General features: G+C 30.6%; 1 protein-coding gene and 1 long non-coding RNA gene across 2 annotated transcripts; both read right to left on the bottom strand.

Annotated features, from left to right (window-relative positions):
* Window positions 1–5,984: 5,984 nt before the first annotated feature.
* LOC114759001 (uncharacterized) lies at window positions 5,985–6,953 on the bottom strand. The gene is made up of 4 exons (XR_003741871.1): window positions 6,886–6,953; window positions 6,623–6,743; window positions 6,357–6,427; window positions 5,985–6,171 (listed from the first exon to the last, which is right to left on the bottom strand). It is a non-coding gene; the product is annotated as an uncharacterized LOC114759001 (long non-coding RNA).
* A 1,884-nt stretch (window positions 6,954–8,837) lies between these two features.
* Window positions 8,838–12,163, bottom strand: LOC114758985 (putative disease resistance RPP13-like protein 1). The gene is made up of 2 exons (XM_028948080.1): window positions 8,958–12,163; window positions 8,838–8,890 (listed from the first exon to the last, which is right to left on the bottom strand). The coding sequence occupies exons 1-2, from the start codon at window positions 11,998–12,000 to the stop codon at window positions 8,838–8,840; spliced, it is 3,096 nt and encodes a 1,031-aa protein (XP_028803913.1). The 5' UTR covers window positions 12,001–12,163.
* Between the last annotated feature and the right edge of the window lie 7,935 nt (window positions 12,164–20,098).

Raw genomic sequence — 20,098 nt, 5'->3', positions numbered from 1 at the left:
ACTTTGTTTACTGTCAAAATTATTTTTAAAATTATGATTTGGTTTCTATTTTAACATTTTCATAAATCAACTTTGCCATGCAACCAACCACCTAAAATTATTAAGAAGAATGATTATAAGGTCTTAACTAATAAATATATTTACTAAAAAATATCATAATAATTGATCAAGTTGTAATGACAAGTTTTGGTGCAAAAAATAATAGCACATTCTAATTTCTAACTGTTAACTTGTTATTGAGATATTTTAGTAATTATATACTTCTCATGAGACCTTGCAGTAATTTTTTCAAATGACTACTTAATTAATTAATTTGGATGTGGATAAACAGCCATATGGAGTAAACTTTGCTTCTTCAATCCTCAGTCTTTTACACTATATTTGGTACGCACCTAAAAAAAAATTTTAAGGTACTAGATGCATAAAAAATATTTTAAGATATTGGATGTATTTGAAAAAAATATTTTAGAGTGCTATATATATCACAAAAATATTTTAGACTGTTGAAAATACTTGAAAAAATATTTTGGAATGGTGGATATACCTTAACCCATTATAATATCAAGCCTAACAAAATACTCCTTCGGTCCTTAATATAAGACCCATTTAACTAATTTGATTAGATTAAGGAAGTTAGGTAAGTTAGTTAATTATAAGAAAAGTAACACATTTTTCTTAAAACACTATAATCATCTTTTTTAATACCTCTTCTCCCTCTTCTATTTGATTATGGTTGAAGGAATATCTATAGAGGTAATTTAAAGAAAATTGATAAATATAATAAATGGGTCTTATATTTAAAACCAAAACCAACTCAAAAATTAGGTCCTATATTAAGGACCGGAGGAGTATATTATTAAGCTTTGATAGGTTCGCTCACCAAACACAAAACGTCAAGGCTTGCCGGCCTTTCATGCTGTCTTATTTTACTTGGGTAATCAAGGTGCCTTTAATTCTGGCGCATTTAATTCCCTTTGCCCTTTGTGCTCGTGTTCACAGGGATTCAATTATTCAAGGATAGAACACTTCGGGCCTGCTTGGATACCTCCAAAATCATGGTTTGAAAGACAAAACTATAATTTGGATGGGATATAACCCAAACAGTATCAATTTTTTCAGAACCTTGGTTTGTTCAGAAACCTTGATTTGATGCCGTAAAACCATAGGTTGCCTAGAAGTGAAAATTTGTCCTTTTTGAAGACTGAAATTTGAATCATTAGAGTGATAATGAACAAGAGGGCCAACCGCATATTTGACCAAAAACAACCCAATTATTTCACCCATTATTTCACCAACTCGCAATCACCCACCGGTCACAAATATCAATTATTTCACCCATTACCTAGCGAAAAAAAAATCATTTTTCTATTAATTATTTGTTAATTATATCATCTTATATATCATTAATTATGTTAGTAAAAATTATTTTATTAACAATTTTATTTATTCAAATCAAAATATATTATAAAATTTGTCCCCTATATAGTTATCATATTAACTTATACTTTTTTTAGTAATTTGCACATATAAAAAGTACTTCTGGTAACAACTATCCAAATGCTCTCACTTCTCAAAATCATTTTTTTACAAAATTTATTCTTCACAAAATCTATTCTTCCCATAATCTATTATTCAGAAGCTATTCTCTAAACCATAATTTAGTTTCATCCAAACACCTTCTTAAAAGAAAAAGCTTGACTTTTGATTACTTTGCGCCCCTCGGAATAATAACGTGGGAAACACTATCCCCGAAGAGAAATGATTAATTATATGAATCCCATATACAAAAACGGGTAATTGCAAGGAAGCTGGGCGTGTATATATAAATATATTATTTCTGATCTTTAATCTAAGAACTATTTAACTAATTTAAATATATTAAAAAAATTAGTTAAGTTAGGTATTTATAATAAATATAGGTTGATTTTCAAAAAATTTCTTTTTTAATCATGATTATTATTAGATAAAAATTTCTTAATACGTGTAATCAATAATAATACTTTAGTAAATAAATTATAAATTTAAAAGACAAAATAAATTACGGTGTTATAGCAAAATTCAAAGTCCCACTATCTTTTAGTCTTTTGGAGATGATACTTCATTTTGTTTCTATCTCTTTTCTTCGAAAGTGAATGTGCATACTGTTATACTACTAGCAAAGGAGACGAGAATATTTTCTTGATTCGAGAACACAATTGTTTTTTATTGACGACGAGGTTAGGCAGAAAATGGTGAATGCCATGTGACTCCACATGAGCAATTTTGATCAAACAAATTTATTTAACGGTCAAAATTTAACTTTTATAAGTTTTTTAGATAAGATGCACTATTAATTAATGTTTAATGCAGTTTTTTTAAAAAAAATATTCGCGATGGCGCGGAGGGTTGTGAATGCCATGTGACTGCACATGAGCAATTTTGATCAAACAAATTTATTTTTGGTCTGATTTAGGTCTTTCCTGGCTTCTTGCTAATAAAAATATAAAATCTTTTATGGGAGAATTTTCATCAATTATGTGCTCCTGGTACTGGCCCGTTGATATTAATGTTAACTCTCATTTTCTTAGACGATTAAATTTAAATTAAAAGAGCAACCAGATTACAAGGTCAAATTTGGAAAAATATCTGAAGTCCTTGTTGGATGCATATAAAAATTAGGGTAAAATACACTAATTTCTATTTTATTTAAATTATAAATTTTTTAATTTATTTTGGAAATGCATATAAACTTTGGTTTGTGTTAAAAGGAGTAATTGGATGAAATCAAAACCATGGTTTTTAAAAGTGTTTTATGATATACAAAGTAAATATGTAGAGGAGTTTATCTTGATTTGTAGAAAAGCACTAAACCCGAACACCTGAAAATGCATGTTACATAATCATCCTTTATGTATTTAACATTTTTTTTCTATTTACCCAACTATTAATTGATTATTAACTTCAACTTTTAAATTTTCATTTTGACTAAAATTCCTTCTTTAATATAAGAATTATTTAAAAATGTATATTTGCTAAAAGTAATTTTTTATGCAACAAAAAATTTGTACATATTTTCAAATTTTTTAATACGTTGTAAAATTTGCAAATTTTAATTATATCATAAAATTTTCTAATTGTAAATTTTCCTTACATTCATTGAAATTTATTAAATTAATTTTTTAAATGGTCAAAATACATATTTCGAATGCATATTTTTAGAATATCTATAAGAGTTAACTATTTAAATTTAAGTGCATGTTTTTAAAATAGAAGACTTGTAAATTTAGATTCAATTACATGTTTTTAAGATAGATAATGTGTAATTATGACAGAATACGATGGGGATTAGAGCATTTTACTTTAAAGATTATTCATGAGAATTTAAGGGACACGTTCTAATCAAGTTCACATACTTTAATAATTTCTATTAGGATTAATATGATTTTTTATCCCTTAAGTTTGTGCTTGTTTTTATTTTAGTTCTTTAAGTTTTAAATTAATAGGTTTTGGTCTCTCAAAAGATAAAATATCCAAATTTTTATTAAATTATATAGATTAATATTTTAAATAAAAAAATTTGAGAGAATAAAACTTATAATTTAAAATCTAAAAGACTAAAATTAAAATGAGAATAAAATAAAAGGATTAACAATTGTATTCAACCTGTTATTATTATTGAAGTCACGCTACCTCCTTGATCGTCTCGTCCTACTGTGAACTGTCCCCATCATGCGATGGAGACATCCAATACCCGATAGTGCTCATTAAACAAATATTAAGTTGAAGACCATGATTAAATTAATCAGCTTCTTAATTGCCCGTGATTGACGCTGATGATTTCTTTAATTTTTTTGTTTTCATCGTGTGGAAAAGTTGACAAACAAATGTAACAAGTTTTTTTGGTTAAAAAAAAATCACCATCTTTATGAAAGCAAGTGCTTATCTGGGTAATTTATTTAACGGTCAAATTTAATTTTTATTTTTATTTGAGCATTATTAAATATTTATTTTATATTTAAGTAATCTTTGCACTATTTATTTTATAATTTTATATATCACATATAATCCAATAAAGTAGTTATCAAAGCATAAATTATATGGACAATTTTTTTAACTCATCATAACAATGTTGTTTCAGGTCTAAAAAAGATGGAAAAAAATATAAAATTTAAATCGGTTGACCTAGTCAAAATTCTTGATCAAATTGATTAGAGGACTAGTTCATTAATTTATTGGTTTGATCGTTTGACCTGGGTTGAGTTCTAATACTATGGGTAAGTATAAAGTTTTTAAATTATTTTCTTCTTTTTAAGTTTTATAAATTTTAATAAGTTGATTTGCTCATTCATTTATTGATTGGTGCATGTTGATAATGGGAAAAAAGGGCAAAAGGATTTAATAAGGCATATCCTCTTTGGTAAGTATGGGAGAGTTCCACTAAGGCACATAACGTGTTGGTGCTTTGTCCCCTAAAGATTCAACATTTCATCCATATTCTTTTGATTCACCTACCCCACCGCTTTATTCCTTTCTTTTTTTCTCCTCCCCCACCTTCCTTCCTCTCATCTATTTTTTTTTTTCCTTTCTTTATCTGAATTTCTGTCTCTCTCTGTACTATATGGACATATCTGTATATAGTACATTTACACCACGTATCAAAATATCACAAGCAACAGAGTAGATATTTGATTGAAAATAGAGATCAGGATGATCATATATATCACTGGGATGATTAGTCTATGCGGATTATAGTAAATGTTATTAAGTGAGATGCTATTAATTATTTTGGTCTATGATATATATAATACTAATTAGGACGATTATTTTCTGTTGTTTATGTTAGGGGATGAGACAATTATTCCTTCGGAGGTTATAACATATGATGTGTTGGTGTGGCTTATTTGAACTCTTAAAGTAATTTTTAAAAAATCTCTTTGTGAATATTTGTTTTGCTGAGTACATATATCTTTTTTTTTTTCTAAGGAAATTTTGTTCAAAATACTATTAGGTATTAAATATAAGCACATCTTCCAACGAAATCTTGAACATTGATTCATTACTTTATAAGGGACTATTCTATTCCAATGAAATTCATAAATGAAGTAGTTAATGGTAAGGTTATCATTATCCTTTTTATGGTTACGAATCTTGTATGTTTTCTTAAAGTATCTAAATATAAAAAATTTAGATATTTGTACCCTTAGTACTTAGTTGTCTTTATCATACAACTTTAGGAAATAGTTATTTGACTATTTGGATTGTGCATGTACTTTATATGAGGTGATGATAATGCAATGTGTAATTTGGCCTTGGAGTTCTTGTTCTGCAGATTTCCTTGAGTTTCCTGAACTTTCAGGGTGATTAAAAAAAAGAAAAAAGCAGTGTGGGAGACATTGAAAAATGTGGTTGGGTCACTTTGGTTGGGTTTGTGCCTCTTGTAGGCTGGCATTCTGCTAGCTCCTTTCAAAAATTTGGACCCAAGCCCATATGAACTTATGCAATAAGACTAAATACCTTATACTCTCTTTGAATCTAAATATAAAATTTAAATTCATTTTTTATGAATTTTTAGTCTGCAATCTACCAAAAAAATTATTGGTTGAAATAACATAGGTTCTTTACTTCTTTATAAGTAATATTTCTATCTTTTTTGGCTAGTAAGTAATATTTCTATTTACTTGAAGTTTCACATAATATTTTGATTAAATTTAAAACACTATGATAGTGTTTATATGCGAGATGAACAAGTAACTAAACATAAGTCGCTAATAAATTAGAGATAAAGGAAGAGAGATTTGGACACCATAAGAATTATCCTGGTTCGGTCCCCTGACCTACATCCAGTCCTCTTGAGAAACGCTCAAGAGATTTTCCCACTATGAAAGTCCAATTACAGTCCCAATAACTTATACAACAAGTTCACCTAAAATTCTTACAAGTCACAACTCTAAAATTTTTACACAGCTTGCTCATAATTAGTATCCAGACCCCATACTAATAAAACATATGGAAAAAGTATTTTATTGCATAAATTGCACTCCAATACTCAAATTTCAACAATACTATTCAAGAAGTATACAATCAATCTTCAATGGACATTGATGAGGCTCCTTCTTCTGCATTTCTTTTATTTATTAGTCCAATGACTAAGTTCCTCTTTGACCACTATCAGTTATTCTTTGCTCCTTGATTCTGCAATAAAGACATGTGGATCAATCAGGATCCATTTTATCAATTCCATTTGAAATAATTTGAAGAGTATTTATTATTATCAAAACTAATAATTGATTGGCTAGCAGTCAAAGATTTGATTCTTAACACATTGAAATTAGTAAACTAAACAATGAGACTCGTGTGGTCCAAATCTGATCATTTACCTTCAAATTCCAAAATTGGAAGGTGTTTGTCAAAAATATTCAACATAATCACTGCACATCCATTTTCTGACCTGATTTATGCAAACAAAATATCATATTAATTTTAAGAAACTATCGTAATATACTAAAATGAGCAAAAAAAATACTGCAAGTGGCTAGTTATTCAACAAAAAGTGATGTCCAGGTAAATCAAAGAGTGTGAATTAAGACGCTAATCTCAACAAATTGAGCTAAGTATCTACTAATACCAAATCTAGATATCACACCTTGAGTTGTTGCATTGTCCTTATTATTGCTGAAGTAAAATAGGAATTGAGGAGGAAATTCAATTCTGCCCCATGCCAATTGTCAATTGCGTAATACCCACAATGCCGTTAATGTTGAAACCTGGAGAAGCACAACGCCAGAAATCAAATTTTGCATCCAACTTATAAAATGATTGAAATGAGAAACAAAGCAATGCCCTCTTTTTTGGTAACACATAGAAATCGGGACCATTGATAATTTTTTCCCTTAACTCTTGAATTACCTGCCTTCCTTACTTCTCATATAACTGTTTTCTTCAAAACAGAGCAATTCACCTAGTTCCCTCACCTATTTCGACATGATTCATTAAAACAAAATACTACTATTAGATTAAATTCTACAGCATATGAATATGCTTTCAATCTCAATAATTAAAAAGTAGTTAGTTTAACCAAAATGCATTACCTAAGATTTGCCATCTTCAAGAAACATCTGGCCATTGCTCTGCTTATTGAAAGCCAATAAGTTCCTGCTTATGCAATTGTAGATCAAGTCATTGAAAAGAAAAGGAAAAAGAAAAAGCAACATCCAAGGAAAAATTGTCAGTCAAATTTTAGTTTTGTGCTTTTCGAGTCATTTGTGAATATAAAAATAAGATATTTTCTGTCACTCAAAGCTTCATATGAGGACCATATTAAATTAAAAACATTGAAGTTAGCAAATTTCTCTAACAAGCAATGAGCCTCATACAGACCAGGCTATCTAATCCTATACCTTGGAATACCAATCTTGAGACGGTGATGCCATAAAACCCTCAAGGACAAATTACAAGAAGGCTTAACAAATATTTAACACAAAAAAATGGAGAACCATCACCTTAACAAAATTACATTATATTTCAAAATGGCGATTGTTTAAGGCAAAAAAAAAAAAAAGTTGATACTCACATGAGCTTCTCGTGATGAATCAACTCCCAGTTTGAGCCAAAAACAGAAAAAAATTCCCAGAGATGATGGCTTTTGATGACAGGAAAATAGAGAATTTGAAGCAGAGGATTATTTTGAAGGCACTTTGCCTTGATGGTCTTCAAAAGCTTTTGGTAACTTTGGAGTTTCAATTCTGCCACAAAGCTTCAGAATCTGCAATGTGAAGAAGTAACACGAAAATGGAAATCAATTCGTAACCGAACATATGCTCATATGTGGTAATGGAAAAATATATGTTTTCAATTTTATTTATTAAAAATTTGATGCGATATTAATAATATTTTGCCGAACATGAGAAGTAACAAACTCTTCTTCTTCTTCTTTTTTTTTTTTATAAAAAAAATAGTGTGTCTTTGTAAGAAAAGAAAAATTGAATAGAATGTTTTACAAGACTCAGTCCCCTCCCCCCCTCCCTTTCAAACTAAATATTGCAGAAGCATCATTAATATGATGCTCCCGTGTAAGCAAATTTTTGAATGTGCGCGCGCGCGTGGGGCATAGGCAAGATGTACCCATAAAATGTTGGTATCTATTCGATGATCACGAAGGGAATATATCATATGTGGGTTGTGAAAAAGAAAAAGGAAAAAAAGTATACATATTAATAGATACTAAAATGATGAAATGTTGTGAAATTTGAGAGCTCACCTTTTGAAGCAATATAATGCACCATCTCATGGATCGTAGTATTCTCCATTGATTTGTATGGTGGGAATATGAGCGATCTTGGACAAGTGTTTCCCTCTCTCATAATCATATCTCTCTTCTAATTTTGGACAGCCATCGATTTTCAACAACAAAAGAGAGGATGGCAGCGCATCTTCTGGCAAGAATTCAAGGTTCTCACAGTTCCAGATGTAGAGCTCTTTAAGAGAAGTAAGGTGTTGAAGCCCTTTTCCTTCTAACAATTTAAGATTGGACACATACTCGATGAAAATCCACACAAGAGAAGTGGGTAGTAATTGATTCTTTAGTAAATTATGGAGAATACTTTCACTTCCATCATTCGAAACATGAAACGACGAGAGAGAAGTCAGGCGTTGAAACCCCCAGTCTTGGATTGGTATAGAAGATAGTCCATTATAGCCCCCAATAGTAAATGATCGCAAGTTAGAAGGCAAACCGCCTTCAGGCAATGATTCCAACTTCGAAACACAATTTAGGAGAAAGTCTCGAAGGTTGGCAAGGGAATCAACGTGTACTTCTGACATTGATCTAAGTTTGTCACAATTTTGAACCCAAAATGATTCTAAGGCAAGAGCAGATCCCCCAACATGTGTAAAGGTCTCCAAATTATGACATCTGCAAATGTCAAGCCGTTTAAGCTTGGGAAAACAACCTAATGGAAAAGATTTCAAGGAAGGACAACCATTCCGAATTGTCAAGCGTTCAAGTGATGTGTAGTTTTGCCAAGAATCCTGAGGAAGGAACTCTAATTTCTCACAACTGTCAATTCGAAGTTGTTGTAGAGACGTGGGCAAACCATCAACTGGGAAGGACATGATGGATGGGATATTTACGAGAGACAACTTTTGAAGACAACGACCACCCATTATCATTCTTGGCAAAGACCGCAAGCTATCACACTCCTTAATTGTTAGAGATTCCAAAGAGTCCACAGATAAATCATCAAGTGCTCTCAATAACCCCTGTTCACCTCGCTTAATGTTTAATTCTTGAATAGATGTAATCCACTGCAAAGTTGCTGATTTTGCCTTCAGTTGTTTGCAGTATGATATAGAAATATTTGTCAATGATGGAAGGTTGTGGGGCATGTCTCCCCGCAGCAGGGGACAATAATGCAAACTCAAACTTTTGAGTCGAGGGAAAGGAAATTTGACACCTTCACCATCAAACAACATCCATTCCTCCCAATTATACATATATTCAAATATGAGAATCTCCAAAGATGGAAATGGCTGAAATGAAGAGTACCCGGGCTTGCTACAATAGAATTCATGTCCAACAGTATGCACTAATCCCATTCCACCAATCAAGAGCTCTTTGAGAGAAGGTAGTTCTCCAAACGGTGGGAGTGAAAAACAATTTCTGCAATCACTCACCGATAAATAGGTAATATTTATAAACAATGAATTCCCCACCCAAACAGGAAAGCTAGTACCTCCATAATGCTTGATGGTCAATCTCTTTAAATTTGTTGAAGGCCGCAACATGTTAAGTACATCTTTCACAGTTTGTGAATCTTCAACATCACAATCCCATTCCAACACTAACTCCTCAATCTTCTCTCTCCTCTGCAAGTTTGAATCCAAAGCATCCATAGAATCAACAACATTTTGCAGCTTCAAAATAGAAAGTTTACCTTGTAGATGAGGAAGCCTTTTCAACTCTTTAATTCCCAATCCACCTGGCTGTTTTCCAACCAAAAAGGTACTCAAGGTTTGAAGATTCTGTAGTTTTGTAATTTGAGTGGGCATCTCATTCAAAGCAGTTCCGCTAATGTCCAGATGACGTAAATTGACAAGGTTTTCTATCTTTTCTGGAATTTCATTAAAATTCACACAACTTGATAAAAGCAATGTCTGCAGGTTGTAAAGGGTAAAGACTGCATCAGGCAAACTTCTAATTGAAGTATAGGAAAGGTTGAGATATCGTAGATGTAGCACATTGCCAATTGAATTTGGTACCTCAATGACATTTCTGTACCCTGATAAGGACAATGCTCTTAGGCATTTTAGTTTTGTCAACAAATCAGGGAGCAACTTTTTGGGCAAAACACAAAATATGTGCCCGTCTCTAAATTCATTTTGTGTCAAAAGAGTCCTCAAATAGTTTAGACGGCAAAAGCTCTCAAATTCTCTATACCTGTTATATTCTTTTAGGGAAAACAATAAATGTCGTGCAGATTGTGGGACATCATTTCCCTCAAATTGAACATAATTCTTGCCAGCTACAAATTTGGCTAAATCGTTGATGAGATCGTGCATGACAAACTTTTTTGGATTACTACCATACTGTTGAAAGAATGACCGTGATAGTAATTCATTGAAGTAATCTTCTACTTCTGCCTCTAATGTCTCCTCCCCATGGAATTGTTGCACAACACCTTCAGCCATCCATAACAATACCAATTTCTTTTTCTCCAACACAAGATCTTTTGGAAAAATGGAGCAATAAGCAAAACATTTTTTCAAATGTGATGGAAGATAGAGATAACTCAAACGCAAAGCAGGAAGAACATTAGCAATTGATATCTCCCACTGCTTGCTATTCAGAATTTTATTCCATTCCTTTGCGTCCACTTTTGAACGCAAAAGACCTCCTATTGTTTTAGCAGCAAGTGGGAGACCACCACATTTTCTCGCAATTTTCCTTCCAATCGCTTCTAGCTCTGGATATTTGTTTGGATCTTCATTTGCAAATGCATGCTTGGAGAGTAAAAACCAACAATTATCATTTGAGAGAAGACTCAATTCAAGTACGGGAAATGTATGTGTCATTTGAGCAACTCTTTGTTCACGAGTTGTCACAATGATTTTGCTTCCCGTTCTTCCTTTACAAAAAGGAGATATGAGATCAACCCAATCATTGTAGTTTTCATTCCATAAGTCGTCCAACACAATCAAAAACCTTCTATTACTCAGGCCATTTCTTAATTCAACACGAAGAAGGTCTAGATTTTTACCATTGTAGACTTTTTTAGTGATGGACTCAAAAAGATTCTTGGTCACCTCCAGAATATTAAAATCATCCGAAACACAAGCCCAAGCCTTCAAATCAAAATGCTCCTGGACCTTCTTATCATTATAGAGGAGTTGAGCGAGGGTAGTTTTACCCAGGCCACCCATACCCCAGATAGTGACCACTCCTACATCAGTTGGATTTGGATCTCCATCACACAGAAGCATTTTCAATAGTTTCTCCTTATCATCCTCTCTACCAACCACAACAGATTCATTTACCAATGATGTTGTGGGTGTTTTATGCGCTTTGAAGCTAACACTTTGCAAACCAAGGATATCCTTTCGTTTGACAAAGTGTTCAAGCCTTCGAGATGTTGCTTCTAGCTTGGAGTTCAACCCCCGGTAAAATTGACCAAAAGAAGAAGAAAGGAAGGATCGCACCTTGTTAGCCGCATTTTGTGAATCTTGCTCCACCTTGCATCTCAGAGACTCAGTGTTGATCTCATCTAGCAAATCCTCTGCATCATAGATAGCATCTTTCAACTCTTCAAGCCATTCCTTAACCTCAGGACGGGTGATCTGTTTCTCCTCTGCATCATTAAGGACAGCACCTAGCATCAGCAGAGTAATCTTCAGCTCATCCAAGAGAGAGACGTTGAGCTTTCTATTTTTCACGAAATCTCGAAACTCCCTTGAGGAAATCAGGTCGAGTAAGGTCTGCACAGAAGCAGAGAGAAGTGCTTCCCCCACCTTGGCAGCGAACTCCATGCCTTCCTTTGTCTGGTAACTCAAAGGTATTACTTTAGATGATGGACGAGACGATTGAGAGAGAAAAGAGTTTGATAGCAAGCGATAATAGAGTGAAGCTAGTTTAGATCGATCGAGGGAACACTTAAAAGAGGAAGTTAGCTGACATTTGCTTTCTCTGTGCCTCGGAAGATTCTGGGAAGTATGCAAGAAGAGATATGATTAATGCCTTGAATCCCATATATTCCTTGAAAAACGACAAACGATGGTAATTGCAAGGAAGACAAGAAGGACGCGTATTCTCAATTTGGTGGGCCATGCACAACAACATCTCTGTTCCTCCGTGGAAGAGTCTACGCAAAACAATCACCCATTTTCCTGTGACCTTTATTTTCAGTTGTTATTTTCAAATTTTGATGTCCTAAATTATTTATGTGCCGTAGATTGTCTCAAATATCAAATTTCATGATTGTTTTGGTACAGGGAATGTGGAAACTTGCAATACAAGGTAAAGGGAAAAGAAGAAGAAGAAAGGAACACAGCACACACTGATTAAATAAAAATTAATATATTTAAACTTTACATTAATATTAATGGTTTTAAATGAAATAATGAATATATATATATGAAATGAATTTTAAATAGATACAAGAAACCTCTTTATTTTATTATAATTTATTAGCTGTTTTTATTTAAAAAATTATATAATAAATATTTAAAGTTTTCCTCTTAAAATTAGGAAGAAATAAAAACACAACACCCACTATAATACGTTTCACTCTTTTCTAAATAAAAAAGCTGACTTTGCATAACCTAATTAATATTAACATTATAGTAGTTATTTCATTGAATTTTTTGTCGATACTCCCTTCTATCCTATATACAAATTATAAATAAGTGAACTATGTATATTAAAATGTCTGGGAGTAAAGGTAAAATAAAAATCCTTTTTATCGTCATTCGTATACATCTTTGCTTTTCTATTGACCGTTGAACAACTTTCTACGCCTCATTTCTGTGACAGCTGGCATCCAACGCCACCGTCCATGTAATATGTGCCATTGCACCGTGCCCCATGCCAAAGTGATCCCTCTAAAATATTTTTCATGTGCTTTTAATTTTAATGTCCTGAAAAATATTGAAAAAAATTCTAAAATATTTTATCTATGTATTAAAATTACTCCTGAAAAATAGTTTAAAGGTATAATTTTTCTTAAGAAATTATTACTTTAAGAATATAATTGCATCACAAATTATTTTTAAAGTGCTGAATGCTATTGAAAAAAATAATTTAAAATATTGACACGCTTGAAAGAATATTTTAAAATGCTAGAGCAATTTTATGCTCCATTCCGATGGGAAAGAAAATGAGAGGAAAAATAATGGAAAAAGAAAAAAATTTAAAAAATGTTATCACATTTGGATGAAAGACAAAAAAAAAGAAAATGAATAAATATTTGAATGACCAAAATATCTTTTTTATGTAAAAATATATCATGTTTAAAATTAATTTAAATACTACAATGAAAAAATTATCCTACTTCTGGTTCTTAATGTAAGAGCTAGTTTGATTTTTATTTTGATCCTAAATATAAAACCCTAATCCACTTTATTTCTCATATTTATCTATTTTTTTCTAAAATAGTTTTTGTAGTAATGGCAGTTCTAACGGATACACTTAATTGGTAAGGATAATTTAGAAACGACAACACTTATTTATTACAAATAGCTAACTTAAATAATTTTCTTAATTAAATTAAATTAATTAACTAGGTCTTATATTAAGGACGAATGTAGTATTAACATTAGTATCATCAAATAATTTAAAATCACATTATTTTATAAAGATATATTTTCGTATTACTTTATTTTAAAACCAGATAATTTAGAGAAAAATATTGCTTTTCATTATAAAATAAAAAAGTGAATAATTTTATTGTAATATAAAAAAAATTAAAGATGACGGATCCGACAGAAAATGAGTTTTGTCCTCTCTTTATATATATATATATATATATATATATATATATATAAAAGAATAGGGAGAGAATTTCTCATTCTCTTTCCAGCTTTTCCACTCATCTGTTCATTTTTGTTTGGAAAAAATGAGTTTTGTCCTCATTTTTATAATACTTTCTGATTTAAAATTTTAAAATTCAGTTATTCTTTCGAGATTTTTGTTTCCTCTCTCGTCTTCTTCTTGTTTTTTTTTTTTGTGAAAAAAAGGAACCAAACCCAAAACAAAATAAAACAGTTAGCCTATTCTTCTAAGGCCAATTCCTTCCAGATCTTCTCTCAGCAACCCAAGTAAATTCTCTCTCGCCTTCTTTTTAAACACAGTACGCAATGCGCCGCATCATCTCTATAATTGCAGATTTGCAGTGTACCTTTTCCTCCTTTTACTTTGCCCTGCCTGTGTCTCATTGTCACTTTTCAGAATTGTCCCTCACCCATGTGCTCGTGTTCGTTCACATCTATTCAATTTTTCATTATGACTTTGACTAGGCAGTCCAACCTCTCCCTACTTAAATCTTAATGCCTATACACCTAATTTGGCCACTCGATTAGAGTCCCCCCCCCCCCCCCAAAAAAAGAATGTAAGAAAATGCATACAGAATAACTAACTCAAAATAATTTTATAATTGAAAATTTTTTAAAGAGAGTACCTTTATACTTCGTAGGAGGAACAATTATGATGATAACCTTGACGAGCTAAAGAATTGACACAACGATTGGTTTCTTTTGATATGAGATTAAAAGTAATAGTCCAATCATATATCAGGAAGTAGGGGAATTTGCCTGATCTGACGATTAAGACGATAATCCATGGACCAGCTACAAGAACATCCAATCATTCACAACAATCCATCCACCAATCTGGGTTAATTCTTTTCAAAGCATTAGCCACTGGTTTGAATTTTGAGTTATTAAGGGCGTATTTAAGTTTGGCACGTGAAACCAATAGGAACATTTTAAAAGAAAATTATAGATTTGAAAAATAAAATGATTTGGAATTTTACATTTAATATTAGAGCAAACTTCTCGACTAATTTATATATTGAGCGTTGCAATGGGTATTTAATTATTTATCATGGAGGATTTCATAATTCTAAAATAATTTCCTATAAATTAGAATTCTTTTTTTTTTTTGGGGCTAAATGTTAGATAATGGTCTTATATAATATAACACTCCGTCCAGTTCTATACATAAATAACATTCTCTCGTGTATGGTTAGTCCTCTGTCTAAGCATTAAGCAATATTTTGTGTTTGTCTAAACATTTAACCCCTTTTCTTTTTTTAAGTTTTTATCCCCACTTAATTGCATGTTTGTTTCATTCGTTCTACTCATTTTCTCTGGTCTGTTTGTCTATTCATTTTGTCTCTCACTTGTCTTCATAAGTGTCACCGTTCTTTCAAAACCTATTTAAATTAAATCAAATAATTTATTTGAAAGATTAGTCATGATAGAAAAGAAGAAACCTTAAAATTTTAAAATCACTATCATGGTTAAAAGAAATAAACTTATATCACAAGCAATGTCGATCATCAACTTGAGTCTTAGACTTCTAAAGTTCAGAAATATCATTCAACCATTAGCCCAAACCTAACTCATATTTTCAAACATACCAACTAATAAATCATTTTAATATACGCTATGAAATCCATTAATCAAAAGTCAACACTTTAAAAAAGTGTCACATGCAGAGTCTTACAGTATCTGGCCTTCTAACAGCCCTCTCATATCAGATAGTAGTAATTAAAAGTATTAATTTATAACATTAGAGTAGATGAGCCCTATGTGACAATATATAACAAGTCAGTACATAGAACAAAAGTCGGGAGGCTATGCAAGTTATAGCAGCGCACTATGCCTCCAAAGCCTTTCCTGATGGGCCACTGCCTGAACTATCACTTGAAGATAGTAGAAACCACGAGGTGAAACAAACACCTCAGTAACCAACTTTCCAACTCATCATACCTACTAACATGTGCTCGTGAAGTGTTAAGTACAACAGTTATTAATTCTCGAGAAATATAGATATATTCATATAAATATAATTTTAATCATCCAAACTCTCACTACGGGAACTAACACACAAGCCACATAGGTATATCCCTCACTATGGGAGACCAATCAGACATATAAGCCTATTCCTAACTCTAGGGAACGAATAGGAAGCCATAAAAGTCTATCCCTCACTATGGGAGACGAAGAAAGCCAATCAATATGCACTAATGGTAACCTTACCGCGTGGTAGGATAGAGTCCAATCTAAAATCCAAATAACAACCAATTATTCACAATATAACAAAAAATGTCTCAATCTTTTCTCAATATAATCCATAAGATATAAATCATATGTTTTTTCAAACTTCTCAAACACAATTCCAAAAATCCCATAAGACAATTTTCATAACTTAAAAGGTATAACATATCTACTTGAGTTTCAAATAACACATCATTATTTTAAAATAGCAAAATACTCACAAACAACATATTAGCACACATAAAAATTGGAAAGTGGTTACCTCTCGCCAAAGTAATAAAAAGGATTGCTACAAGGTCAACCTTTTGCTCAACCAATAATTAATCTATACAATTAATATAACCACAAATTAATATAAGCTAATTAATTATTAATTAATCTTATATATTAGTTAAATTCCTAATTTAATTTAATTTTTATTCTAAATTCTCACAACTCTCATAACCCAAAATTAAGTATTTTAGAAATAACTTATAATTTTCTAACAAGCCAAATTATTTATTTACATCCTCCAATTTATTTACTTTAGTAAAAAGGATCTTTCAAAATTTTCAAATACGAAATTATTATATTCTAAATTCTAAAAATCCCATTTAGAGTTAAACCTCAAAATCAAACCATCAAAAATTTAATAGCACCTCAAATATTTATGAATAAATAATCTAATCAAAATTTTAATAGTATAACTACCATAGAGATATATATTTTCTCATAAATAATAAATTTTTTTAGCTAAAATAATTATTTTAAAACCTTTAGTCATGCAATAAATAAAACTAAACTGATTAAAATTTCAGTAATATGTCAAACAACTCAAATAAATTATTTAACCTAGATTTAATCGGTAAAAATATGATGTGTCATATATAACAGATTTTCCAACTAAACAAATTAATTTAAATATTAAAACTAACAAATGGACAAATCTAAACCAATTAAAATTAACAGCTTATTTACCTCTAAATTCTTATAGTTATCTTTTATCAAAACTCAAAACTTATCCCATATATAAGTCTCAAAAAATTTTCTAATTACTACAGTAATAATGTCAATAGGAAGCTTAAAATATATAGGAAATATTCATAAAGAAAGTTTGTTAAAAGAAAATATATTTGTTTATCTAAATTATCTTTAAAATTTGTCCTTTTTTTAAAATGACTGTAGCTCTGCTTGTTCTCTCCCGCACTCTTTCTCTCTTTTACTCTCTCTCACGCACCATCATCTCCTGCCTTCTACTATCTTTTTTATCCTTTATTTTCCTAACTACTTTTCTCAATTTTCTTCCTTCATTAAATACTCCCGCCCCAAAATTCTTCCCATTCTAAGGCATCAGCTTTCCACCGAAAACGGTGGAAAGCTATGCCCTCTTTTTTATTTTTAAATATTAATATATTATTATCTTATTATAATAATAAAATATTATTATTTTATTTTTTAAATTTTTTTATTTATTTATTTTACTAAATCCTAAAATAAAATTTAGGATATTACAATAAGCAATAGTATATTAGAAAAATAGTTAAAAAACCACCGAAATAAAAAAATTACAAAATGAGACCTATAACAATATTATTATGGATTTTGATAATAATAGTATGAGTTTTGATAACAAATTTTATAAACGAGTCCTGTGTATAATTTTTCTATTTCAGCAGTTTTTTTAATGATTTTTCCTAATATATTTTGGGGGAAAATTACATTGCTTACACATTTTTTTTAACTAGTTTTGATCAACGTTTTGATCCACGAAGCAAGTATATTTTAATGCATTTGTAAATAAAATATCAAGTGATAATCTTGATAAGGAGATGCTTTGTTGATCTTGAACTGTTTTGGGCTGTGGAAAGAGAGAGACCAAACAATCAAAAGCACAAAGGATAAATGCAAAAAGATTGAATTGGAAAAATATTGTACTAAAATTAAAATAAAAAATCCAGAAGAAGGATTTTATATGTCGAAAGCACAAAAGGTAGACGCAATGCAAAGGAAGATAAAAAGTAATGTATTCCTCAATATGGCTAGCCACGCAATAACTTTCTTGTTCTGTCATGGGAGAGACTACCCAACTTGCCATTCATTTTACTTTTTATTTTTATTTTGATCCTAAATATAAAATCTCAATTTATTTTATATTTTAAGATAATTCTCTTAATAATAATAATTCTAACCAATACAATTCATAGAAAAAAATTTTAGCCAATACATTTAATTAGTAAGAATATTTTAAGAAAAATAACACTTATTTATTACAAATAACTAACTAAACAAGTTTCCTTGATCTACTCAAATTATTTAACTATCTTTTATATTAAAGATCGGACTAAGTATTAATGACCTACCGCGCTATACCGGAAAATAACAAAAGAAGAACAAAGTATTTTACTATTTTTCATCGCAATTTGTTTTTAATATTAAAAGAATAATATTTATTAAAAGCTTAAAGTTGTTAAAAATCCTTGCGCATTTTCAAGTTTCATGATTATGGTAAACTAAATTAATCATTGTTTTGCTTCATATATTTTCATTGTCGTTCCAAATATTTAGGGTTATTACAGCATGGAACTAGTAAGACTCAATTAAATTTCCCAATTACCCTTATAAAATGAATTCATCAACAAGGGATCTTTAGATAACATGAATTATAAATATTTTTATATTTGACATAAATTGTAAGTCATATGATCATAGACGCGTGAGTTTGGTGGAAAAATCTTAAACCCTTGTGGTCCTATTGAAGTCTTGGCAAAATTTTCAATGACCCAATTTTTTTTTTCCTGAAGTCATTTCACTTCATTCTACTCCATCCTTTGCCATCTTTCCAAACACTAATTACTAATATATTTTCAGGTATGGTGAAAAAAGAATAATTTCTATGACTTTTGTTTTTTTTTTTTTGGGAGGTCCATGAACTTTCAAGGTGATTAAAAAACAGTTTGGGGGTCTCTTATAATGTGACAAATTGAGATTTGAATCTATGCTGAGAAAAGTGTCTATATTTAGTACCTGACAATGTCTCGAATAGGATTATTTTTAGTAAAAGGATACCGATGCTTTAAAAAAAAAGTCAGGGAAACAATGAAAAATGTGACTGGGTCACTTTGGCTGGGCTCCTACCTCTTATTTATTCACTGTTATTAATAAATATTAAAATTATAATATTAAAAAAATGAAAGATGAAGGATACAACAGAAAATGAGTTTTGTCCTTCTTCCTTTTTTCATATAGAAAGAAAAAGGTTAGGGAGAGAATTGGGCGAATTTCATTTCTCATTTTCTTTTTAGCTTTTCTACCCTGCTTATTTTTGTTTGGAAAAATCTCCCAAAAAATAACCGTTAAATTTTAAAATTTTAAATCACTATTGGTCACTATATTAGTAAAGAAAATAATTATACTCAAAAAACAAATAACAACATATTTTTTAATAATTCTTAATTTAAAATTTTGAATTTCAGTCCTTTTTTTTGGGATTTTTTTCCTCCCTTCTTTTCTTTTTAAATATGGTGGTTCATGCGCTGCAACATCTTTATAATTGCAGCGTGCCTTTTCCTCCTTTCACTTTTCCCTGCCTTTGTCTCATTGTCACTTTTCAGAATCGTCCCCACCCATGTGCTCATGTTCGTTCACATGCATTCAATTATTCATTATGCCTTTGACTAAGCAGTTCAATCTCTCTCCACTTCTCTTAAATCTTAATGTCTATCCACCAAATTTGGCTCCTCGATTAGTGTTTTTTTTAAATAAAAAAATAAAAGAACGTAAGAAAATGCATACAGAATAACTAGTTAAAAAAAGTTTTATAATTGAAATTTTTTAAGGGAGTATCTTTATGCTTCGTAGGAGGAACAATTAT

This window comes from Neltuma alba, unplaced genomic scaffold (assembly GCF_004799145.2).
Source record: "Neltuma alba isolate B1F8T4 unplaced genomic scaffold, ASM479914v2 tig00010779_pilon, whole genome shotgun sequence".
Lineage (NCBI taxonomy): Eukaryota > Viridiplantae > Streptophyta > Magnoliopsida > Fabales > Fabaceae > Neltuma > Neltuma alba.
Note: the sequence above shows the minus strand (reverse complement) of the source record. Positions and strands in the feature narration are given on the sequence as shown.

Excerpts from the sequence above, each read along its gene's own strand:
- LOC114758985 (XM_028948080.1), bottom strand. The coding sequence starts at position 12,000 with ATGGAGTTCGCTGCCAAGGTGGGGGAAGCACTTCTCTCTGCTTCTGTG. Across the intron at positions 8,891-8,957 it reads ACGCTTGACAATTCGGAATG|ATGTCATAATTTGGAGACCT; the intron begins GTTGTCCTTCCT and ends TGACATTTGCAG.